Below are 20,542 nucleotides of genomic sequence, written 5' to 3' on the forward strand. Positions count from 1 at the left end.
GGGAAAATTTTTATGACAACAAATAAAATTCGGTTAAATTTTTAATTTTACAAGTAGATCAATAATGTCCCACAATCAGTTTTCTTCTGGCACTTAACATAAATACCAAAAATGAAATTGCTAAGGAAAAAATGTTACTCTTAATAGAAGAAATAAGCATTAAGCTAAACTTTAAAAAATCACTCTAGATATTTATGACCCAATTATAAAGATTTTTTAACTAATTTTAAACAAAGACTTAGTCATTAATTAATAATTAATCTAGAATCACAAAGCAACGTTTTTTCAAGATTAAATAGCTTATGGAACAGAACTACAGAAGAGAAAGGCTTTAGTCAGTTCAGTTCAGTCGCTCAGTTGTGTCCAACTCTTTACGACCCCATGAATCGCAGCACGCCAGGCCTCCCTGTCCATCACCAACTCCCGGAGTTCACTGAGACTCACGTCCATCGAGTCAGTGATGCCATCCAGCCATCTCATCCTCTGTCATCCCCTTCTTCTCCTGCCCCCAATCCCTCTCAGCATCAGTCTTTTCCAATGAGTCAACTCTTTGCATGAGGTATCTGTTAAACCAAATGTGCTTGATTCTTTGGGAACTCTAATTTCTTAGGAATTGAAGCTAACTCACTCTGTGAGACGATTTCTTTTAAATGCATGAAATTCTGCACTTTTACATAAAAAGTGGCAAACACAGCAAGATTTATTAAGTGGCAGGCAAAATTGATTTTAAACTAGATCAGCCATTTTGCCACCAATGAACCAAATAACACATAGCAAATGTATAATAATGCAAACATGGAAATTTGTGGCAAATATATTTGATAAATACACATTGTGATTAAGTGTGCAGTTTAAGAAGCCTGTCACACAGCATCATGACCCTGCCTCAATGTTAACTTCTCTGTGCTTTCTTTGGTTTTCACATTTGTAAAATAACTCCATAAAATACTTTGGGCAATGCCTGCTATAAAGGAAGTGCTTAAAAATGTTAGCAGCTGCTACTACAACTACCACTGCTGTTATAATCACATGATTGTTTCTCTTTCAGTTGTGCTCATTTGGTATTTAAGCAGTACACTAATTTTTTTTCAATGATGTCTTTAAAATAATTTAAGAAATTCTATTTAGTTCTTTCTCACCAATAAAGCTAAGCACCAAGAAGACAGTTCAATTCAGTTGCTCAGTCATGTCCGACTCTTTGTGACGCCAGGGACTACAGCAGGCCAAGCTTCCCTGTCCATTACCAACTCCCAGAGCTTGCTCAAACTCATGTCCATGGAGTCGGTGATGCCATCCAACCATCTCATCCTCTATCATTCCCTGCTCCTTCTGTCTTCAATCTTTCCCAGTACCAGGGTCTTTTCCAGTGAGTCATTCTTTACATCAGGTGGCCAAAGTATTGGAGCCTCAGCTTCAGCATCAGTTCTTCCAATGAATATTAAGGACTGATTTCCTTTAGGATGGACTGGTTGGATCTCCTTGCAGTCCAAGGGACTCTCAAGAGTCTTCTCCAACACCACAGTTCAAAAGCATCAGTTCTTCAGTGCTCAGCTTTCTTGATAGTCCAACTCTCACATCCATACATGACTAGTGGAAAAACCGTAGCTTTGACTAGACGGACCTTTGTCGGCAAAGTAATGTCTCTGCTTTTTAATATGCTGTCTATTTTGGTCACAGCTTTTCTTCCAAGGAACAAGTGCCTTTTAATTTCATGGCTGCAGTCACCATCTACAATACAATGATTTTGGAGCCCAAGAAAATAAAATCTGTCACTGTTTCCATTGTTTCTCCATCTATTTGCCATGGAGTGATGGGAAGGGATGCCGTAATCTTAGTTTTTTGCATGTTAGGTTTTAAGCCAGCTTTTTCACTATCTTTTTCACTTTCATCAAGAGGCTCTTTAGTTCCTCTTGATTAGATTAGAGATGCTTAGATTAGATTGCTACTGCTGCTGCTAAGTCGCTTCAGTCGTGTCTACTCTGTGCGACCCCATAGACGGTGGCCCACCAGGCTCCCCCGTCCCTGGGATTCTCCAGGCAAGAACACTGGAGTGGGTTGCCATTTCCTTCTCCAATGCATGAAAGGGGAAAATGAAAGTGAAGTCGCTCAGTCGTGTCCGACTCTTCGAGACCTCATAGTCTGCAGCCTACCAGGCTCCTCCGTCCATGGGATTTTCCAGGCAAGAGTACTGGAGTGGGGTGCCATTGCCTTCTCCATAGATTAGATTAGAGATGCTTAATATTTTTTGATGAATGGATTAAAAAACTCTCCCTGTTCATTGCTTCCTATTTTCTTTTTCATTATGAACCCATTTTTCTACCTTTTATTTAGTCTTTTCCTGATAGTTTATGATCTAAACTTCTAGGAGACATGGTTTAGGGAATACACAAGTGATGCTTAGAAATGAGTCCTCTAATACTGGGCTTGAAAGAACTGTTCTCTGTTTTAAAAAGGTGATGAGAGGAGATGATTCCCCAATGAGACAGAAAAATCTAAGCTTAAGCCACTGAATTTAAATTAACTCAGCAGTTTGGAAAAATCCATAGCAATGAAATCTAGGGTAAGTACCTAGTCCCAGGGGAGGAGCCTGAAAAAAGGAAATGTATAATCGTTCCACACTATCATGTTCACTCCCACGGTTCCTGGGATTCCTGTGAATAAAGCAATACCCACTGAAAATGGGCCACAGTAAAATGACAACAGCAACCATCCATCATAAAATAATCAGCAAAGAGGGAAAGGGAGCAGATATAACAAATCATGTCTTGACTTCCATGGAATATTTAAAACTTAAACTTCCAAATGTCAGGACCTATGTTCCTACCCTTCCTCCCTGTGGGAGCACCGACTGGAGTGTTTACCCCTCCAGTTTGGACCTCCCTGGCACCCCACTCCAGTCCTCTTGCCTGGAGAATCCCATGGACGGAGGAGCCTGGTAGGCTGCAGTCCATGGGGTCGCTAAGGGTCAGACACGACTGAGCGGCTTCACTTTCACTTTTCACTTTCATGCATGGAGGAGGAAATGGCAACCCACTCCAGTGTTCTTGCCTGGAGAATCTGAGGGACAGGGGAGCCTGGTGGGCCATCGTCTATGGGGTTGCACAGAGTCGGACACGACTGAAGCAACTTAGCAGCAGCAGCAGCATACAAGTCATCAGGGCTTCCCTTATAGCTCAGTTGGTAAAGAATCTGCCTGCAATGCAGGAGACCAGGGTTCGATTCCTGAGTCCAGGAGATCCTCTGGAGAAGGAAATGGCAACCCACTCCAGAACCCTCACCTGGAGAATCCCATGGACAGAGGAGCCTGGCAGGCTACAGTCCATGGGATCGCACGAGTCCGATACAACTTAGCAACTGAACCACCAGTACCACCACACAAGTCAGCAAGATGTCCCTTCCTTTCTTTGAAGCTTTGTTTTATATTTCTTACCACATTTTGGTTACAATTTATTCAGCATTTTTATGTGTTTGTAGTTGAAGAGAAAGTTACAAAAGGCAGTCTACCATGTTTCAAAAGCCAATTTATTTAAAAATCTTTGCAATCCCTATTGTCTCCCAATAACACAAGTAGTCTGTGAAGAACATAGACTAGTGTGCCTTCAATGCACAATTAAATTGTAAATGGGTAAGTTAATTAAATGAGCAAAAATTTACTCTATATAGTATTTAAGAACTATCAATCTCAAAAATATTTAATTCAATGACTGCCCTTTGCTTCAAAAAATTTACAAATCTGCCAAATTAAAGTATGAAATAAAATCATAATAGATTAAGTAACTGACTTAAAAAATGCAACAAGTAAGTGATACCACACAATTACATTTTTCTTTTTAATTCTCCTGAGTTTCTATACAAGTACAGAAGAAAAATGGTAGCATATTAAAGTATATCTTCTGCAAATACATATGCTAAAAACATCTGAGCTAAGAATAGATATGATAATAGTGCAAAAACATCATCACAAGTGGGGTATCCAAAGATCACATTACAAACCCAAACTAATAACAAACAAATTTCTGAAGTGACCTATAGGGGAGGAAACGAAGAACATAGTTGGCATATGTCTACTAATCCTGAGTCATTTAATTTTCTCAATTAGAAATCTCATGAAGTTTTATGACCAAACTGAAACGGTCTTTTCTTTTCATTTTCAGCATTTAAAAACATCCACATGCTAAGAGAAGGCCAAAAAACTTGCTTCATTTACTTTTTCTCAAAATAAAGTGTGGCAAAGACAAAACCATGAATTAGGTTTTTATCTCAATACAGCCAGAATACTGTAAAATTAAAAGAAACTCATTTTGAAAGATAAGACTAATTGAACAAGCTTAAAAGATTTGAGAAAAAAATCATCATATATAACATAGAAAAATCTAAATGAAAAAAGGCAGGGAATAATTTATCAAAGGAGGTGTTTTATTTATTTTTTTTTTTAGAATGGAGTAAAGAGAAGACACATAAAATACAGCAGGGAGTTGTGAGCAAAGACAGAAAAACATAGAATGGGTAAAAGAAATGTCTTTGCCTGGTTTTGTTTTGAAATCACTGAGGTCTTCTGGTTCCTAGTAAAATTATTGAAGGCTATATCACTAGTTCAATTTCTAATACTGTCATAAAGGCATACATTTCTGGGGTATGAACATTTATAGTACCATAACACTATGTGGCTACTAATTCCAAAATCCAAAGAAGGGTATATTGGGTTGAAGGTAGAATGTAGGGGGAGACATGAAAGAGAGGCTGGGCCAGAGACTGAAAGCCTGCCTTACAAACTGCACAGGAAGGAGTCAAGTTGGCATCACAAGTGATGAACTGATAAAACTTGAAATGGGAAATGAGATACAGAACAAGTTTTTATATGACAAAGAGGATTCTGGCAGTACAACAGAAGAAGACTTGGCAGGATACAAATTATGGCTAAATTTAACAGTCTAGGTGAGAACTAAGGAGGGATTAAAATTAATATCATTGGTTATCATAGAGGATAGGCATGAACTTCAATGATTGTTTTGAGCACACAGAGACTGTGAAAGTAAACCTACATCTGAAACCAGTCTCTTCCACTCAGTCTCCAATTTCTTCTTTTTTCCACTCTTATGAATTAATACTGCAATCCTGAATCTACAGGTTTCAAACTTTTCAAAAATCTCTGACATCTGTCTTTAATGTCTTCAATAACCTGTCCCAGGTTTTATTCCAAAATGACCATCCAAGCTGCTGTTTATCTTGTTAATGTGGCAAAATTCATAAAAAAATCTCATATTCTTCCTTAATAATCCCATTTCTAAAGCTTTATTTTAAAGTCATATTCTGAAATACAGGAGATGTTCTTCACATTATTACTTACAAATGTGAAAAAACTTGAAACCATTTGAGTCCAATAAGCAGGGTTGGATACAGAAATTAGGGCCTTAAACCTCAAAGCTAGAGAAGATAATACAACCTCCTTAGAGTTCAGTAAATTATTTTTTATTTTTAATGTTTTCCTATTTGGTACTAGGAAACCAAAGAAACAAACTTAAGGCAAACATCTGATAACTGTGTCTTTGATTCATTCATGAAATAGATGCTGTCTGTTAGTCATTAAAGAATTGGGCATTTTAAAATTTAACTAGATTAAAAAAATTTTACGTAGTACATGCATATGTCAAACTGTACTAAAGGTTCTGTTATGGAAGGAAATGTACTTCCTTACCTCAATTACTGAGTTCTGTTTACCAGAATTAATCCATTTTTAACAACTTCTTGAGTATCCTACCATAATTTTTCTTTTTTAACTGTGATAACTGTCATAAAGAAATCAAACCAGAAGTTGAGATAAAAATAATAAAAGATAAATGGTTTTAGAAGTCATTTCTGAAAGAGTAACATTCAAGCTTGGAAAGAGAAACAAATGGCAATACAAAAAATGGGAAGACAGTGCTTCAGACAGAGGAAAGAGCATGTGTAAAGATCCTGCAACAGAAAAGAGCTTGGGGTGATGGAGAAGATGGAAGAAGGCCCCTGTGTCTGAGCAGAGTCAAATGAGGCTGCAGGGGAGACCAGAAGATAAGCAGCAGTCATGGAAGCCATGATTAATTACTTTTATTCTAAATGCAACAAGGGGATGCCTCCTGGTGGCTGAGATGGCAGTCTACCTGCAATGCAGGAGACTGGGGTTCAGTCCCTGGGTCCAGAAGATCCTCTGGAGAAGGAAATGGCTACTCACTCCAGTCTTTTTGCCTGGGAAATCCCATGGACAGAAGAGCCTGGTGGGCTCAGAGTCAGACATGACTGAGTGACTAACACTTAACACAAATGCAACAAGAAGTCATTGGAGAATTTTAAATAAAGGAAACATGATTCAATTTGTGTTTTAAGAAAGTGTTCTTAGTGTTGTCTGGAAAACGGGATCAGAAAGAGGAAGAGTAAAACTGAGGATTCATTGAGCTTCCTGGACGTGAACATCAGCTTTTTATCAAATCTGTAAAGTTTTTTGTCAATATTTATTTTTAATATGTTTTCTGCTCCTTTCTCTCTCTCCTTTCCTTTTGGTACTCTCGTTTTATATGTCAGTGAGCTTGGTGGAATTTTTATGAGGTCCTGTTCCTTTTCTTTCAGTCTTCTCTGAGAAAAAAAAATTTCCACCCAATGTCTACAGTTTTCAAGAGTTCCTATAGGTTTAAATTTCTGTAGTGTTTCAAATAAAAGCCATTTTCTTTCAGGAGAGCTTCTTTGTATAAACTGCCTCTTCCCTGGGCCAAATCTCTGATCCACTGCTCCAGAACTGGAGGTGGGTACAGCAGTCCATTCTTTAGAGTGACACCCTTGCTTTATGTGGCGAAAGCTAGGCTGGAGCAGTAACCTGTGGTCTCTTCGTGTGGAATCTCCAGCCAATGAGTGAGTTGGAGCAAGGGCAATTGATGCCTCACTATTCTCAACTCTCTGTCTGGGACAGAGCCTCTGCCTTAGAGTGGCAGCCAGATGGTAGAAGGGAGACCCCAACCTCTGAGCCACTTCTGCCAGGAATGTAGCCTGTGCAACCCACAATTAATGGAGGTGAGAGACACTGGAGGCCTTCACTTCTTGATAAGATACAGTATCCCTTGACTGAGAGCTGAAAGGAGAAGCAGTCCTACCCTCTTGGCCATAAAGCACCCAGAGCAGAACTTCCATCATGATGAGTAAGGCCAGGTGGAAGGGAAGAAGTTGACTGTAACACAAGCAGCACAAACTCTCTCTGTTCTCACTAAGATTTAATATTATTCTTTTTTTTTAAGCAATTCTTATTGGAAAATCCCATGGACGGAGGAGCCTGTTAGGCTGCAATCCATGGGGTTGCTAAGAGTCGGACACGACTGAGTGACTTCACTTTCACTTTTCACTTTCCTGCATTGGAAAAGGAAATGGCAGCCCACTCCAGTGTTCTTGCCTGGAGAATCCCAGGGATGGGGGAGCCTGGTGGGCTGCCATCTATGGGGTCGCACAGAGTCGGACACGACTGAAGTGACTTAGCATAGCATATTGGAGTATAGTTGCTTTACAATGTTGTATTAGTTTTTGCTGTACAGCAAATTGAACCAAGAGATATACATATAGTATATCTATCAGAGTAAAACTGATGAGTCATTGAGCTTCCTGGATGTGAACATCAGCTTTTTATCATAGATAAACTATACGTATATCTACATCTCCGCTTTTCTGGATTTCCTTACCATTTAGGTCACCACAGAGCACTGAGTAGTTCCCTGAGCTCTACAGTAAGTTCCAGTATTTCCAGTATTTTATACATAGTATCAATAGTGTATACATGTCAATTCCAATCTCCTAATTCATCCCACACCCCCTTCTTTCCTTGGTATTCATACATTTGTTCTCTACATCTGTATCTCTATTTTAGCTTTGCAAATAAGTTCATCTGTATCATTTCTGGATTCCACTTTTAAGTGATGTTATAGGATATTAATTTTTCTATTTCTGATTTACTTCACTCTGTATCAGAGTCTCTAGGTTCAGCCATGTCTCTGCAAATGGCACAGTTTTGCTCCTTTTTATGGATGAGTAATATTCTGTTGTGTATATGTACCACATCTTCTTTATCTATTTCTCTGTTGATGGACATTTAGGTTGCTTCCTTGTCCTGGCTATTGTAAATAGTGCTGCAGTGAACACTGGGGTGCATGTATCATTTTGAATGATGGCTTTCTCCCGGTATATGCCCAGGGGTGGGATTGCTGGGTCATATGGTAACTCTATTTTTAGTTTTTTAAGGAAACTCCCAACTGTTCTCCATAGTGGATGTTATCAATTTATATTCCTATCAACAGTGTAACAGGGTTACCTTTCAAAATCCATACCCTCTCCAGCAATTTTTGTTTGTAGATTTTTTTTGTTAATGGCCATTCTTACTGGCATTTTGATTTGCATTTATCTAATAATTAGTGATGTTGAGCATCTTTTCATATGCTTTTTGGCCATCTGCATGTTTCCTTTGGAGAAGTGTCTACTTAGGTCTTCCATTCACTTTTAACTGGGTTTATTTTTTTTGATATTGAGCTGCATGAGTTGTGTATTTTAAAAATTAATTTCTTGTTAGTTGCTTCATTTAAAAGTATTTTCTCATATTCTGAGGGTTTTCATCTTATTTATAGTTTCCTTTGTTTGTAAAAGCTTTTAAGTTTAATTATGTCCCATTTGTTTACTTTTGTTTTACTTTTTAAAATTAAGTATTAAATTTTATTCTTCAGTAAGTATTTCTTCATTTGCTGTATGTGCTCAAGAAAATTTTCAGACTTTAATGCTTTTTTAAAAATATGATTATTACTAGTTATAGTTTGGAGTGAGTCCATGCAGCGCCTTATGCTGCCATTCTGGGGCAAGACTCTGAAAACATTATTTCTTGACAGTACTTGCATACTTTGTGTTTGGTAGGCAGGGGCCAAAGGGTAAAACCTAATTGTCAGGATTTCTCAACATGAATGATAATTACTAACATCATCTGGTGTCAGAAAAACTTCCTGAAGGTGATTATCATTAGATCCTTCCATAAATTCACCTTCAGTAAAATCTATTAATTTCTGAAATCCTAAGACCTCATTATTATCAGAGCAAGAATTTTCACTTCTATTCCCTTCTTTGTGCTTGATTTACAAAATCCATCATCTGAGTTTTGCTTTGGATCCTACAGTATTCTATGTTGTGTCTATAAGTTAGTAACTTTTAAAATAAAACACCAGCAGCATAACTTTCAGGGATACATCCTGGTTGCATCAAGCAGTAAAACCCTGACAGGATCCGGCGAGGTGTTCACACAGCAAAGTCAGCCACAGAATCTCAGGGCCTCTGGAACATAGGGAAGAAAGGAAGCCAAATGTCTGCTAGGAGTCGTGTCCAGTGAGACAACACTGTTGGAAAGTGAGTCAGCTGAGGAAAACCAAGAAGCATTAGGAGGAGATTAGAGTGTAGAAATGGACCAGGTTCAGCTCAGTTCAGTTCAGTCGCTCAGTCATGTCTGACTTTGTGACCCCGTGGACTGCAGCACGCCAGGCCTCCCTGTCCATCACCAACTCCTGAAGTTAACTCAAACTCATGTCCATTGAGTCGGTGATGCCATCCAACCATCGCGTCCTCTGTTGCCCCCTTCTCCTCCTGCCTTCAATCTTTCCCAGCATCAGGGTCTTTTCAAATGAGTCAGTTCTTCGCATGAGGTGGCCAAAGTATTGGAGTTTCAGCCTCAGCATCAGTCCTTCCAATGAATATTCAGGACTGATTTCCTTTAGGATGGATTGGTTGTATCTCCTTGCAGTCCAAGGGACTCTCAAGAGTCTTCTCCAACACCACAGTTCAAAAGCATCAATTCTTTGGCATTCAGCTTTCTTTATAGTCCAACTCTCACATCCATACAGGACTACTGGATAAACCATAGCTTGGACAAGGTTAGATGAAGAATTAAAATGGGAGGCATGACAGCACTGCAGGCCCTCTGAAATGTGTGTTCACTGCATGATTGAGGATGCTGAGCTGCTAAAAGCCTCCCACCAGCAAGGCCACATTACCCGAAGGACACATATTCTTTAATGTTTCCATACTGAAAACTGGACACTTATGTCTTTAATGCTGCAAAGCTCAAATCTCCTCTTTCAGATGCACTTTCAAAGCCATATAAAGTAAACAATAAAAAAAAAAAAATCACTCCACTTTCTAAAGGGTCATATCTTGATTTCTGACTTTCAGCTTGTATTATTCAATTTGTGAATAAGGGAGCTAACAGCAATAGGTATAAACTGTCTGATGAAATAAAAATTCATATTTCAAGGCAAGACAAGAAAATTTTAAACATAAAATTTTTCTCTGCCTTTTGGGCCTTTCTCCCCTCCTGCGTGCCTTGTGCATCTGCATTATAATGTATTAATCAGACCTCCCCAATGGCAGAAGCACCTGATCAACCATAAATTGGATCAGTTTTTCTTCTTGCGGTGCCAGTCATGTAACTCCTTGGAAGATAACATTCTTAATCCTGTAATCCTTCTTAATCCTGTAAGGTACCAACCACTCACCTTATATGTCAACTTTATGTACAGTGCCAATATACCATTTCTTTTAAAAACAGCAACTGGTGCAGAGCAGACCACTCAGATAATCTGGGCTGAACCTAATTGAAATTCTTAGTGTAAATACTCACTTATGACCTGATTAATGTTACTAGCTATACTATTTGTTGGGCCTCCCAGGTAGCTCAGTGGGTAAAGAATCTGCCTGCAATGCAGGAGACACAGGAGACTAGGGCTCGATCCCTGAGTTGGGAAGAACCCCTGGAGGAGGGCATGGCAACCCACTCCTGTATTCTTGCCTGGAGAATCCCATGGACAGAGGAGCCCGGCGGACTACAGTCCATAGGGTTGCAAAGTCAGACGTGACTGAAGTGACTGAGCACACATACAACTTGTATTTTCCCTATTTTACAAGATTATTATTTCTTGATCACCAAGTGGATGACTGAGCTAATAATTAGGAGACTTGAAACAACTGACCAAATATATAGTCCCATTAAGACCAATGATTTTAAGAGTATAATCTAGATACCAGAACAAGCAACAAGAAGGAACCATTCCCTAGACCATAAGAGAGTAGTAAGGCAGGTGGCTGAGAAGTTTTGGTTACTGTGAACAGGACTTAGTCCAGAGATAGCACACTGAGTGGCCCAATAACAAAGGCCTTGCCTGTCCGGGGAATGAGCATTCCTAGCTCAATAGGACAAATTGGTCATAAAATGCCTCCAAAACCTTGCTCAAAATTAAGACTGAAAGGGAAAAAATAAAGCATGGTGCCCATCATCCAGTTACATAAGAATCAAGTCACTGCAACTCTTGACTTACAGTACAGGGCAAAGATCAGGATGAGGTACTTGTGCTCGGGGAAGACTGGCAGAACTGGTCCTCACAGATTATTTTCAGGAGAAAATTTTATGAACCCAGTTTCCTGCATCTTCCCATACTTAGAAAAGCACCAATAACTAAGGTATCTGTACCTCAAGAGTGGCAGTAACCTTCTACCAAGATGTTTGATTGCATATACCCCTTTGTCTAGATCACATGTACACTGTTCCCTCCATCCCCCAACCTTTACTTCTTCAGACAGGTCTCAGAGTTCTATGAGAGATGGTCTCCTGGGTTACAATTCTCAGGTTGCCCAAAGAAAATTTTCCATTTTTTTGGTAGTATGACATAGTCTGTTTCTTTAATTTATTATTAATTAGAAGATCATTATTTTATAATATTGTGCTTGTTTCTGCCATACAACATCATCATTTCTCTTTTAGATTACTATGAATTAATTTTTTGTTGACATATTTTAAGTCTGGTGTGTGTGTGTTAGTCACTCAGTCGTGTCTGACTCTTTGTGAACCCGTGGACTGTAGCCTACCAGGCTCCTCTGTCCATTGGATTCTCCAGGCAAGAATACTGGAGTGGGTAGCCATTTCCTTCTCCAGGATTTAAGTTGTAAAGGATGCAACTCTAAAGGAGGAGGAACAACAGGCTGACCTTCAGAAAATCATCACCCTGATATATCTGCATAGTAACACTATCCATTGGGATGCTGACTTCCTAACAGGTAAAAGGTATGAGAAGTAAGGGTACAAAACCTCATGATTTTAACTGCTAGCCCACAGATCTGCTATTTCCAAGTATTGGGCAGGCTTTTATGTTTTTCTTAAAGAAGTGGTTAGCCCATGGCTAACAGTTATTGAGAAAATATGATTGAAGTAACACATAATAAGTCATGGAATGTCAAACTAAGGCATATAAGCAACATCTGGAATTGTTCAGTTTCATCAAGTCTTAACCAGAAAAGAAATTTATTGACCAGAAATGAAAGACAAAGACCATTGGCATATAGTGGAAGCTATAATTGTAGGAGTGGATGAGACTATTCAGGGGGAATTAACATTTAACCAAGAACTTTCACCTTAAAGCTTCCATACTTATTTTTAAAGGCAAACACTCAGGATTAGGTTAATGGATAAAAGGTTGTTTATCTGCTTTCTATTGTAATTATTACTACTTATTTGTAATAATTTTTTCAAAGCACACAGTAAGCCACTGGCTAAAAACAACTTTTTAAAAGTATATATACAGCATGGCATAAATGAGTGTATGTAATATCTGATGTATTTAATTTATTGAAATACTTGTTATAAACTACATTTTTTTCTATGTTGTGTATTTTTTCCTATGCAGTATAGAAGGTAAGATGGTTGGATGGCATCATTGATTCAATGAACATGAGTTTAAGCAAACTCTAGAAAATAGAGAAGGACAGGGAAGCCTGGCATGCTGCAGTTCATGCGGTTGCAAATTTGGACATGACTGAGTGACTGAACAGAAATATCTAAATTGGCAAAATATAAATAATTTAGAGAATAAAACAAGGCTCTAATCACTACTTCCATTACCTTATAATTTGAGTTTGTGTTTGTGTTTTTTCTAAGTACTACATGAAGTTTTACAAATACCTTCAGTAGGTAGGTTTGGTCACTAAGTCATGTCCTACTCCTGTGACCCCATGGACTGTAGTCCGCCAGGCTCCTCTGTCCATGGGATTCTCCAGGCAAGAATACTGGAGTGGGTTGCCATACCCTTCTCCAGGGGATCTTCCTGACAGGCATCCTGCACTGCAGGCAGACTCTTTACCAACTAAGCCACCAGAGAAGCATATTTTAATATATTTTGAACTCTATCTTTTTTCTTCACTGTCATGAAAAGAAAATGGCTTAAAGGAAACTAAAAAGATATGACAACTGCATGCAATACAGCCTGAGTTCCTTTTGTTATAAAGGACATTGAGAAAATTGTCAAAATCTGAATAAGATCTACAGATTAGGTAAGACTATTGTATCAATGTTCACTTTCTGATTTTGATTACTGTACTGTGGTTATGTTGCCATGTTCTGCGTAAGTAGAGATAAAGAGGAACAATTCCTATAATTTGTTCTGAAACAGTTCAGGTGGGAAAAAACATATGTAAGTGTGATATATATACATGTACATATACATGTATATGTGTGTATGTATAAACATCAGGGGCATTAATTCAATCCTTAAGAATTACACCAATTCAGTAATAGTAAATTACTATCTATAGAGAGAGTCTATATAAGAGACACACAAATATATATATATATATAACACACAAATATATATATATATATATATGAATAAAGTGCCTGTGTGTGTGTGTGCATGTGTGGCGAGAAGTAAAGCGAGAGAAGGATAATGCAAATATCGCGAAATGTTAAACTTTGAGAAGTTACATATTTGTTGCACTATTCTTAAAACTTTTCTGAAAGTAAAATTATTTCAAAGCTAAAAACTCAAAAAGAATAAAAATAAAGCATGATTTAATAATTGTGTGTGTGAGCTCAGTAATGTCTGACTCTCTGTGAACTTAGGGACTGTATCCTGCCAGGCTCCTCTACCCATGGAATATTCCCAGAAAGAATAGTGGAGTGGGTTGCCATTTCCTCCTCCAAGGGATCTTTTAGACCCAGGGATAGAACCTAGGTCTCTCAAATCTCCTGCATTACAGGCAAATTCTTTTACCCCGGAGCCACCAGGGGTGCCTTCGTTTAATAATTAGGAAATTCTAAAAGTGAGCCAAAAGGCCATATACTATATGTCTAGCCAATAGGTGGTGCCAATGAGTACCAGTTTTCTTTAAACAATATTAGAAAGCAAAGTTTCTAAGTGCAGTGTTCAAAAGTCAGGAGTACTGACACAATCTTTAAGAATTACACCAGTTCAATACTATTGAATTAAACAACTACCTGTCTATGTGAGGACAGGATGCTCAACTCCCCCAGATACAGTCTAACTCTCTCAAAAGCCTCCTTTCACCTCAGTTAAATGAAGAACACCATTTACTTCCTGCACAGAATTAAAGTGCCCTCCTTGTACAAGTAAATGGACTTCTAATCTAGGTAATTCTGAAGGAGTCTCACTTTCTGTGGGGGTTAAAATGTATAACTGGCAGGAACGCAATCACAGTGCTCATCTGGCTAAGGCAAAAAGCAGATTGTAAAACTGACCTGATTAGCAAATATGATTTCTTCTAGTTGTAAGTTACATGTACAAACTACAGGAAATAGGATTTCATAAACACATAGATAATATTAAAGTATTCTGAATTTTCTCTTAGGACATACTGAACAGGAGCCAAGGATTTTTACACAAGTTATTTCAAATAATAGAACTGAATGTGTCTCAGGAAATCATATTGGCTCAGTCTTATTTCACATTCCTAGAATTCAACTGCTAATGTCTATCAGAGGTGACGTTAATAATAACCATTTGCTCAACACACTTCAACCAGGCTAATTCTAATGACTATTTTTAGAAGTTCAAATTCTCACAATGTGATTTTTGGATTTAAAAATTCTCACAGAATACAACTTTGGAAAATTTGAATTGCTGCAATGAACTAAATCTAACCATACAGACAGGTTAATTCAATTATATTTTTACCTTTAAAAGTTAAATGGATCACCTGAAATTTTCTTCCAGTTTCTAAACCCAATAAAGATAGTGGTTAATGTACCTTAGCAACACAGGTCTTAGGTTAGAGGGGGAGAAAAAACCCAGTTATCGAGACAACTCCTTTTACCTATTAAATAGACAAGATTACAACTCCAAAAGATAGAAGCACATCAATGAAGCATAAAAGGCCTGAAAATTAGGTGGTAGAATTTGATTCTAAAACTAATTTCAAAGTTATTCTTTTTTTCTCTTTTTAGTATAATGACCAAGGAACAGCAGGAGGAAAGCAGGGACTAAAACAACATTTTGTTGAGTGAATTTAATTCTCTTGAAAACATTTGACTGCACTGCTTCCATTTAATCAACTACTCCATGGTCCAAGGAGAAAAAGTCAACATTTCACTGTGATAATTTAATCATGAGGCATCCCAATTTCCAACTTTAATTTCCTATACTCTTGTTTCCCCCTTAAGTATGCTATCAGATGCCTCCCTTTCAATAATAAAGCCAAACAGCTCCTAAAACTTTATCCATTATTTTTATAATTGCCTTCCCTCAAGACAAGTGACAATAGACCAATGTTCCACTCTCCAAGAAGAGTGGAATCTTAAATGGAAAGAAAGAGTAAAGAGTTCATTTACTGATTTTTAAAAGTGTCTGTCTGAGCTTTTTCTCTCTGCAGCAGTCTTTTGGCGTGACAAGGCTTAGGGCTGGGTTTGCCTTTGCTGTGAGAGAGCTAGAAGGGACCAGAAGGAGACCAAAGGAATAGAAGGCGAGTTGATGCTGGCTGGTGCAGCTGGCTGGGACTCAGGCTTGAAAGGAGGGGGAAGGAGAGGAGTGGGCTGTAAGGATAGGGGAGCAGGCAGGGCTTTGCAGCAAAAGCCAAGCCTAAAGAGTATATTTTCAGCTATCTAGGAATCTCAGCATCAAGACAGGCAGCAAAATGCAGGATTGATTCTGCCAAAGCAGAGAAACCCTGCTAGGCAGGGTTGTATGGTAAAATGGTTTCTTTTACTCTTTCCAAAGATGCAACAAGTAGTTTTACATTTCAGTGCAATGGATGTAAACACACAGGTAACACCCACTGAGCATCACTTCAGTCAGGACAATGATAAATTCAAAGGATCCAACAACAGAAGAATTGTAAGGCACACTGCAAAGAGCAAAGACCTGGGAGTTGACAAGGAGTTTGGAAACAAGTATATTGGAACAGATGAACACACTTTGCTTAGTCAACACTGCATCTGTGATGGTAAGGAGGGAAGGGACTACATGGGAAAAATCAGGTCAGGGTTAGTTTTATATTTATTTATTCACATAGGAGGCAAATGCAAGCAAATTAAAAGTAATGGGACTCTGGGAGAGAAAGAAAAAGATACACAACGGCTACAAACTTCTCCACCCAAAGTTAGTGGGCAGAAGCAAAGGAGTAAGGCATAATGAATGTGAGGCGTCAAAAGAGCTCAAAAAGGAAATTCTTTAAATCCAGTCTAGAGCAGCACTGCCTAATAGAACTATGATATGAGCCACCTATGGGGCTAGTAACCACTTAAAAAATAGAAACAAAATTAACTTTTGTAATATATTATGTTTAGACCAATATATCCACAATGTTACCTTTGAACATATAATCAATATAAAAATTATTAAAGGGCTGTTTCATATTCATTATATATGTATCAAGTCTTCAAAATCAAGTATGTATTTTACAAGCACTATACACTTTAATGACATCCCCAGTGGCTCAGCAGTAAAGAAATCGCCTGCAGTGCAGGAGACCCAGGAGACACGGGTTCAATCCCTGGGTCAGGAAGATCCCCTGGAGAAGGAAACGGCAACCCAATCCAGTATTCTTGCTACAAAAATCTCATGGACACAGGAGCCTGGAGGGCTACAGTCCATAGGGTCGCAAAGAGTCGGACACAACTGATCGACTGAGCATGCATGCTCATACTTCAATCCCAGTGCTATACCAACCTCATGTCTAAGGCTCAATAGCCACAGGTGGCTGGTACCTATCAAGGTGGACAGCACAGGTACAAAATATATTTAATGATAAAAAATAACCCATGGCATCAAGAAATACCAAAAAGTATGTCACAAGTAATGAATTTGGTTAGAAGTTTGTCAATGAATTTGGCAAGAAAAGTTTTAAAAAAACACTAGGCCTACCATCTTACTGAAAGTATATTTAAAATAAATCGCTTGGTCTTTATACAATAAATGCTATTTCAATTCTTTCACAGAAAAATTGAAGACAAGTGTACACAGCAGTTTCTGAGGTATTCTTCTTATTTCAAGTTATATTCACTACTAAAATCTCCTGGTCCTTCAGAGACTCTACCTTTAATAGCAAGTGCAAGTATTTTCTTTATTCAGTGGTAGATGGAGGATTTTGTGTGGATCAAAGGAAGCCAAGTTCCCTCCTTTGCTCTTGAGAAACTGAAGAGAAAACTGACCTCACCATTCATTACAGCCTGAAGTGCTGCCACATGAATGAGCTGCGAATATTTATGGCTCTCAAGTGACCAAACCACAGAGATTCTGTCTGCAGTTACTTTGTGGGTTGTTTTGGGCTGGTGATGTGGGATCGTCATATGCAAAGGGTCCTCTGTTCATGGGATTCTCCAGGCAAGAATACTGCAGTGGGTAACCGTTCCCTTCCCCAAGGGATCTTCCCGACCCAGGGATCAAGCCCTGCAGGGTCTCCTGCACTGTAGACAGATTCTTTATTGTCTGAGCAACAGTAGAATCTGCCTGCAGTGCGAGAGACCTATGTTTGATCCCGGGATCAGGATGATCCCTTGGAGAAGGGAATGGCAACCCACTCTAGTAATCTTGCCTGGACAATTTCATGGACACAGGAGCCTGGTGGGCTACAGTCCATGGGATCACAAAGAATTGGACACGACTGAGTGACTAACATTTTCACTTGGCCTGGTGAAATGTACACAGGTCTGAAGAAAAGGTGGTCTAAATTTAAATTCAGATTGTTTTAATTGCCAGGCAAGTTGGACTATAACACAACCATCTATATTCAGGGTACTTTAAAGATCAGCCATAAAAAGCAATGCATTCAGTTCAAATACCAGTTGATTTAGAAGTTTCTTTAATTAAAGCACACAACTTCATAGCTTATGCTGCTTCAACGTGGGTTTGAAGGTGGGACAGGAATAATATTCACCATGTTTTTGTATAACTGATCAAACTTAAAGATGTCATTCAATATATTATACAACCTACATATGCTATAGTGTAAGTCTAGTATATTACTAGTGTAAGAGTATGCACCACCTGATATGTGCTTCTCTGGTAGCTCAGCTGGTAAAGAACCTGCCTGCGATGCAGGAGACCCTGGTTCGACTCCTGGATTGGGAAGATCCCCTGGAGAAAGTAAACGTTACCCACTTCAGTATTCTGGGCTGGAGAATTCCATGAACTGTACAGTCCATGGGGTCTCAAAGAGTCGGACACAACTGAGTGATTTAAACCACTCAGTGATTTAAACTACTTGTATTATGTATACTTTATAATGCTATATTATATTACAGTTCCTGCCAGATGGCATGTATATGCTTTTCTCTATATAATACTACAGCTATAGGCAGAGAAGCATGTTTTTCTTGGACCTTATTGACAAAAATTTCTGTTCATCAAACCCATTCCACACAACTGTCATGAACCGAGGCATATTTGTCATTTGGTTTTCAGCAATCAGCAACAACCTGGAGATCCCAAGACTAGAGAAAAAACTCAGATACTCTACCTTGACTCAAACCAGAAAAGAATATATCTTTTAGAGTTATAGCTATAAACCTATCATAGAATAAGGAAACATACCAGCATTTTGACCAAGCACTTTTAGGGAGTGAGTAGAGAGAAAAACAAAGGGCTGAAAATTTTCTTCTTTACAGACAAATAAAACAAAGCAACCGAAATGAAAAGTGTAGGGAGTCAGACAGACCCATATACTCACCTGCATTGGAGCCAGTCAAATTATAACGCGCATTCAACTTCTTGATGATATTCTCGTGGATTTGGTACCACTCACTCTCTGTATTACACCTGTGAAATCATGGCCACTCTGTTAAGCTTTGATGACGCATGAGATGACTTTCCTACACACCTGCCCCTTTTCATATAACCACTATAATGTACTTCCTTAAACCTCCCTGCAGTTCTCAACACAGAGAACATGGCTTGGCTTAGCTGCCCCAAGATAGGCAGGAATGACCGTATCTGGTAATGCATGACCAACTACTTCATGAAGTGGCTGAGATGAACAATTCAGGTTATGAGAAGCTCAGAGAACAATGCATGCAGTGGAAGGAAGTACAGGCTAAGATCCTGACTCCCTGGATTTGGATCCTCACTATTAACTGAGCTACGTTCTTTGGGTGAGTTACTTATACTGTGCCTTGATCTGTTCATTTGTGAAATGGGGGTAATATACTAGAACACTGAACAAGCTTGGGTTTAGGATAATCCCTGCATAAAGTAAATGCTCAGTAAATGTTATTTCTCGTTATTGAATCTCCACCTATTATATCATGACCAAGTTGGCTAGCATCAAAATGCAACTGAGGTTAACACAACTTGCACTGGCAAAAACCTGGTGGGATTTACTGAAGGGTAATTAAGGTAACTCTTCCAGACTTTCTACTTCTAGGCCAAAAGGCGTTTCTTCATCTCTCACTCTGACAGCCGTCTGTACCTTAGTCTTTCAGCTCTTGTCTTTCACCAGCTCATGCTAGAGTTCACCTAGGAGACTCTGAAGATTCTTGAGAACTGGATCTGGGACTGGTAGATACCTGTGTTCCCCTCAGTACTTTGAACACTGTAGGTGCTTAAAGAAAATACTGGCTACATGAATGACTGAATGGATATCCCTCTGACTGTTACTCCTGATGATTTGTTAATATCTGGGTCTGCTCTATTCTTACTGCTGAGACTGCCCCAGTTAGGCTGGGGAGACCCTCCCTCATCTGAATGCGTTTGTAAATTCACTACTATCTTTCACTAGCAACAAAGGCTCCCTCCCAAGGGTCCTGACAATCAAAGATTCTATAACTATCAATCAAAATATTCCACCCTATAGTGACTTCCTCCTTGTGATCTCATCTGTAGCCAATAATTCACAATGCGCTTACATATTTATTTATTTCACTGCCATAAGCTTTTCCAGGATGAACTGGATGGAGGTTATTTTTGAACCAGTTAATGGTAGGATAGCAAATAAGAGCTCTGACACTGCTGCTGCTGCTACTGCTGCTAAGTCGCTTCAGTCGTGTCCGACTCTGTGCGACCCCACAGACGGCAGCCCACCTGTCTCTGGGATTCTCCAGGCAAGAACACTGGAGTGGGTTGCCATTTCCTTCTCCAATGCATGAAAGTAAAAAGTGAAAGTGAAGTCGCTCAGTCATGTCCGACTCTTAGCAACCCCATGGACTGCAGCCTACCAGGCTCCTCCGTCCATGGGATTTTCCAGGCAGGAGTACTGGAGTGGGGTGCCATTGCCTTCTCCACACTGA

At 39.0% G+C, this 20,542-nt stretch overlaps 1 protein-coding gene across 3 annotated transcripts in view; it reads right to left on the minus strand.

Annotated features, from left to right (window-relative positions):
- The window catches only part of DOCK4 (dedicator of cytokinesis 4), a 477,735-nt gene that overhangs the window by 199,170 nt on the left and 258,023 nt on the right, over positions 1-20,542 (minus strand). For all 3 annotated transcript variants that reach the window (XM_027539557.1, XM_027539555.1, XM_027539556.1), the window contains exon 12: positions 18,988-19,076. In XM_027539557.1, the coding sequence (XP_027395358.1) occupies positions 18,988-19,076 (89 nt within the window). The remainder of the gene's footprint in view (positions 1-18,987; positions 19,077-20,542) is intronic.

This window comes from Bos indicus x Bos taurus, chromosome 4, assembly GCF_003369695.1.
Source record: "Bos indicus x Bos taurus breed Angus x Brahman F1 hybrid chromosome 4, Bos_hybrid_MaternalHap_v2.0, whole genome shotgun sequence".
Classification (NCBI taxonomy): domain Eukaryota; kingdom Metazoa; phylum Chordata; class Mammalia; order Artiodactyla; family Bovidae; genus Bos; species Bos indicus x Bos taurus.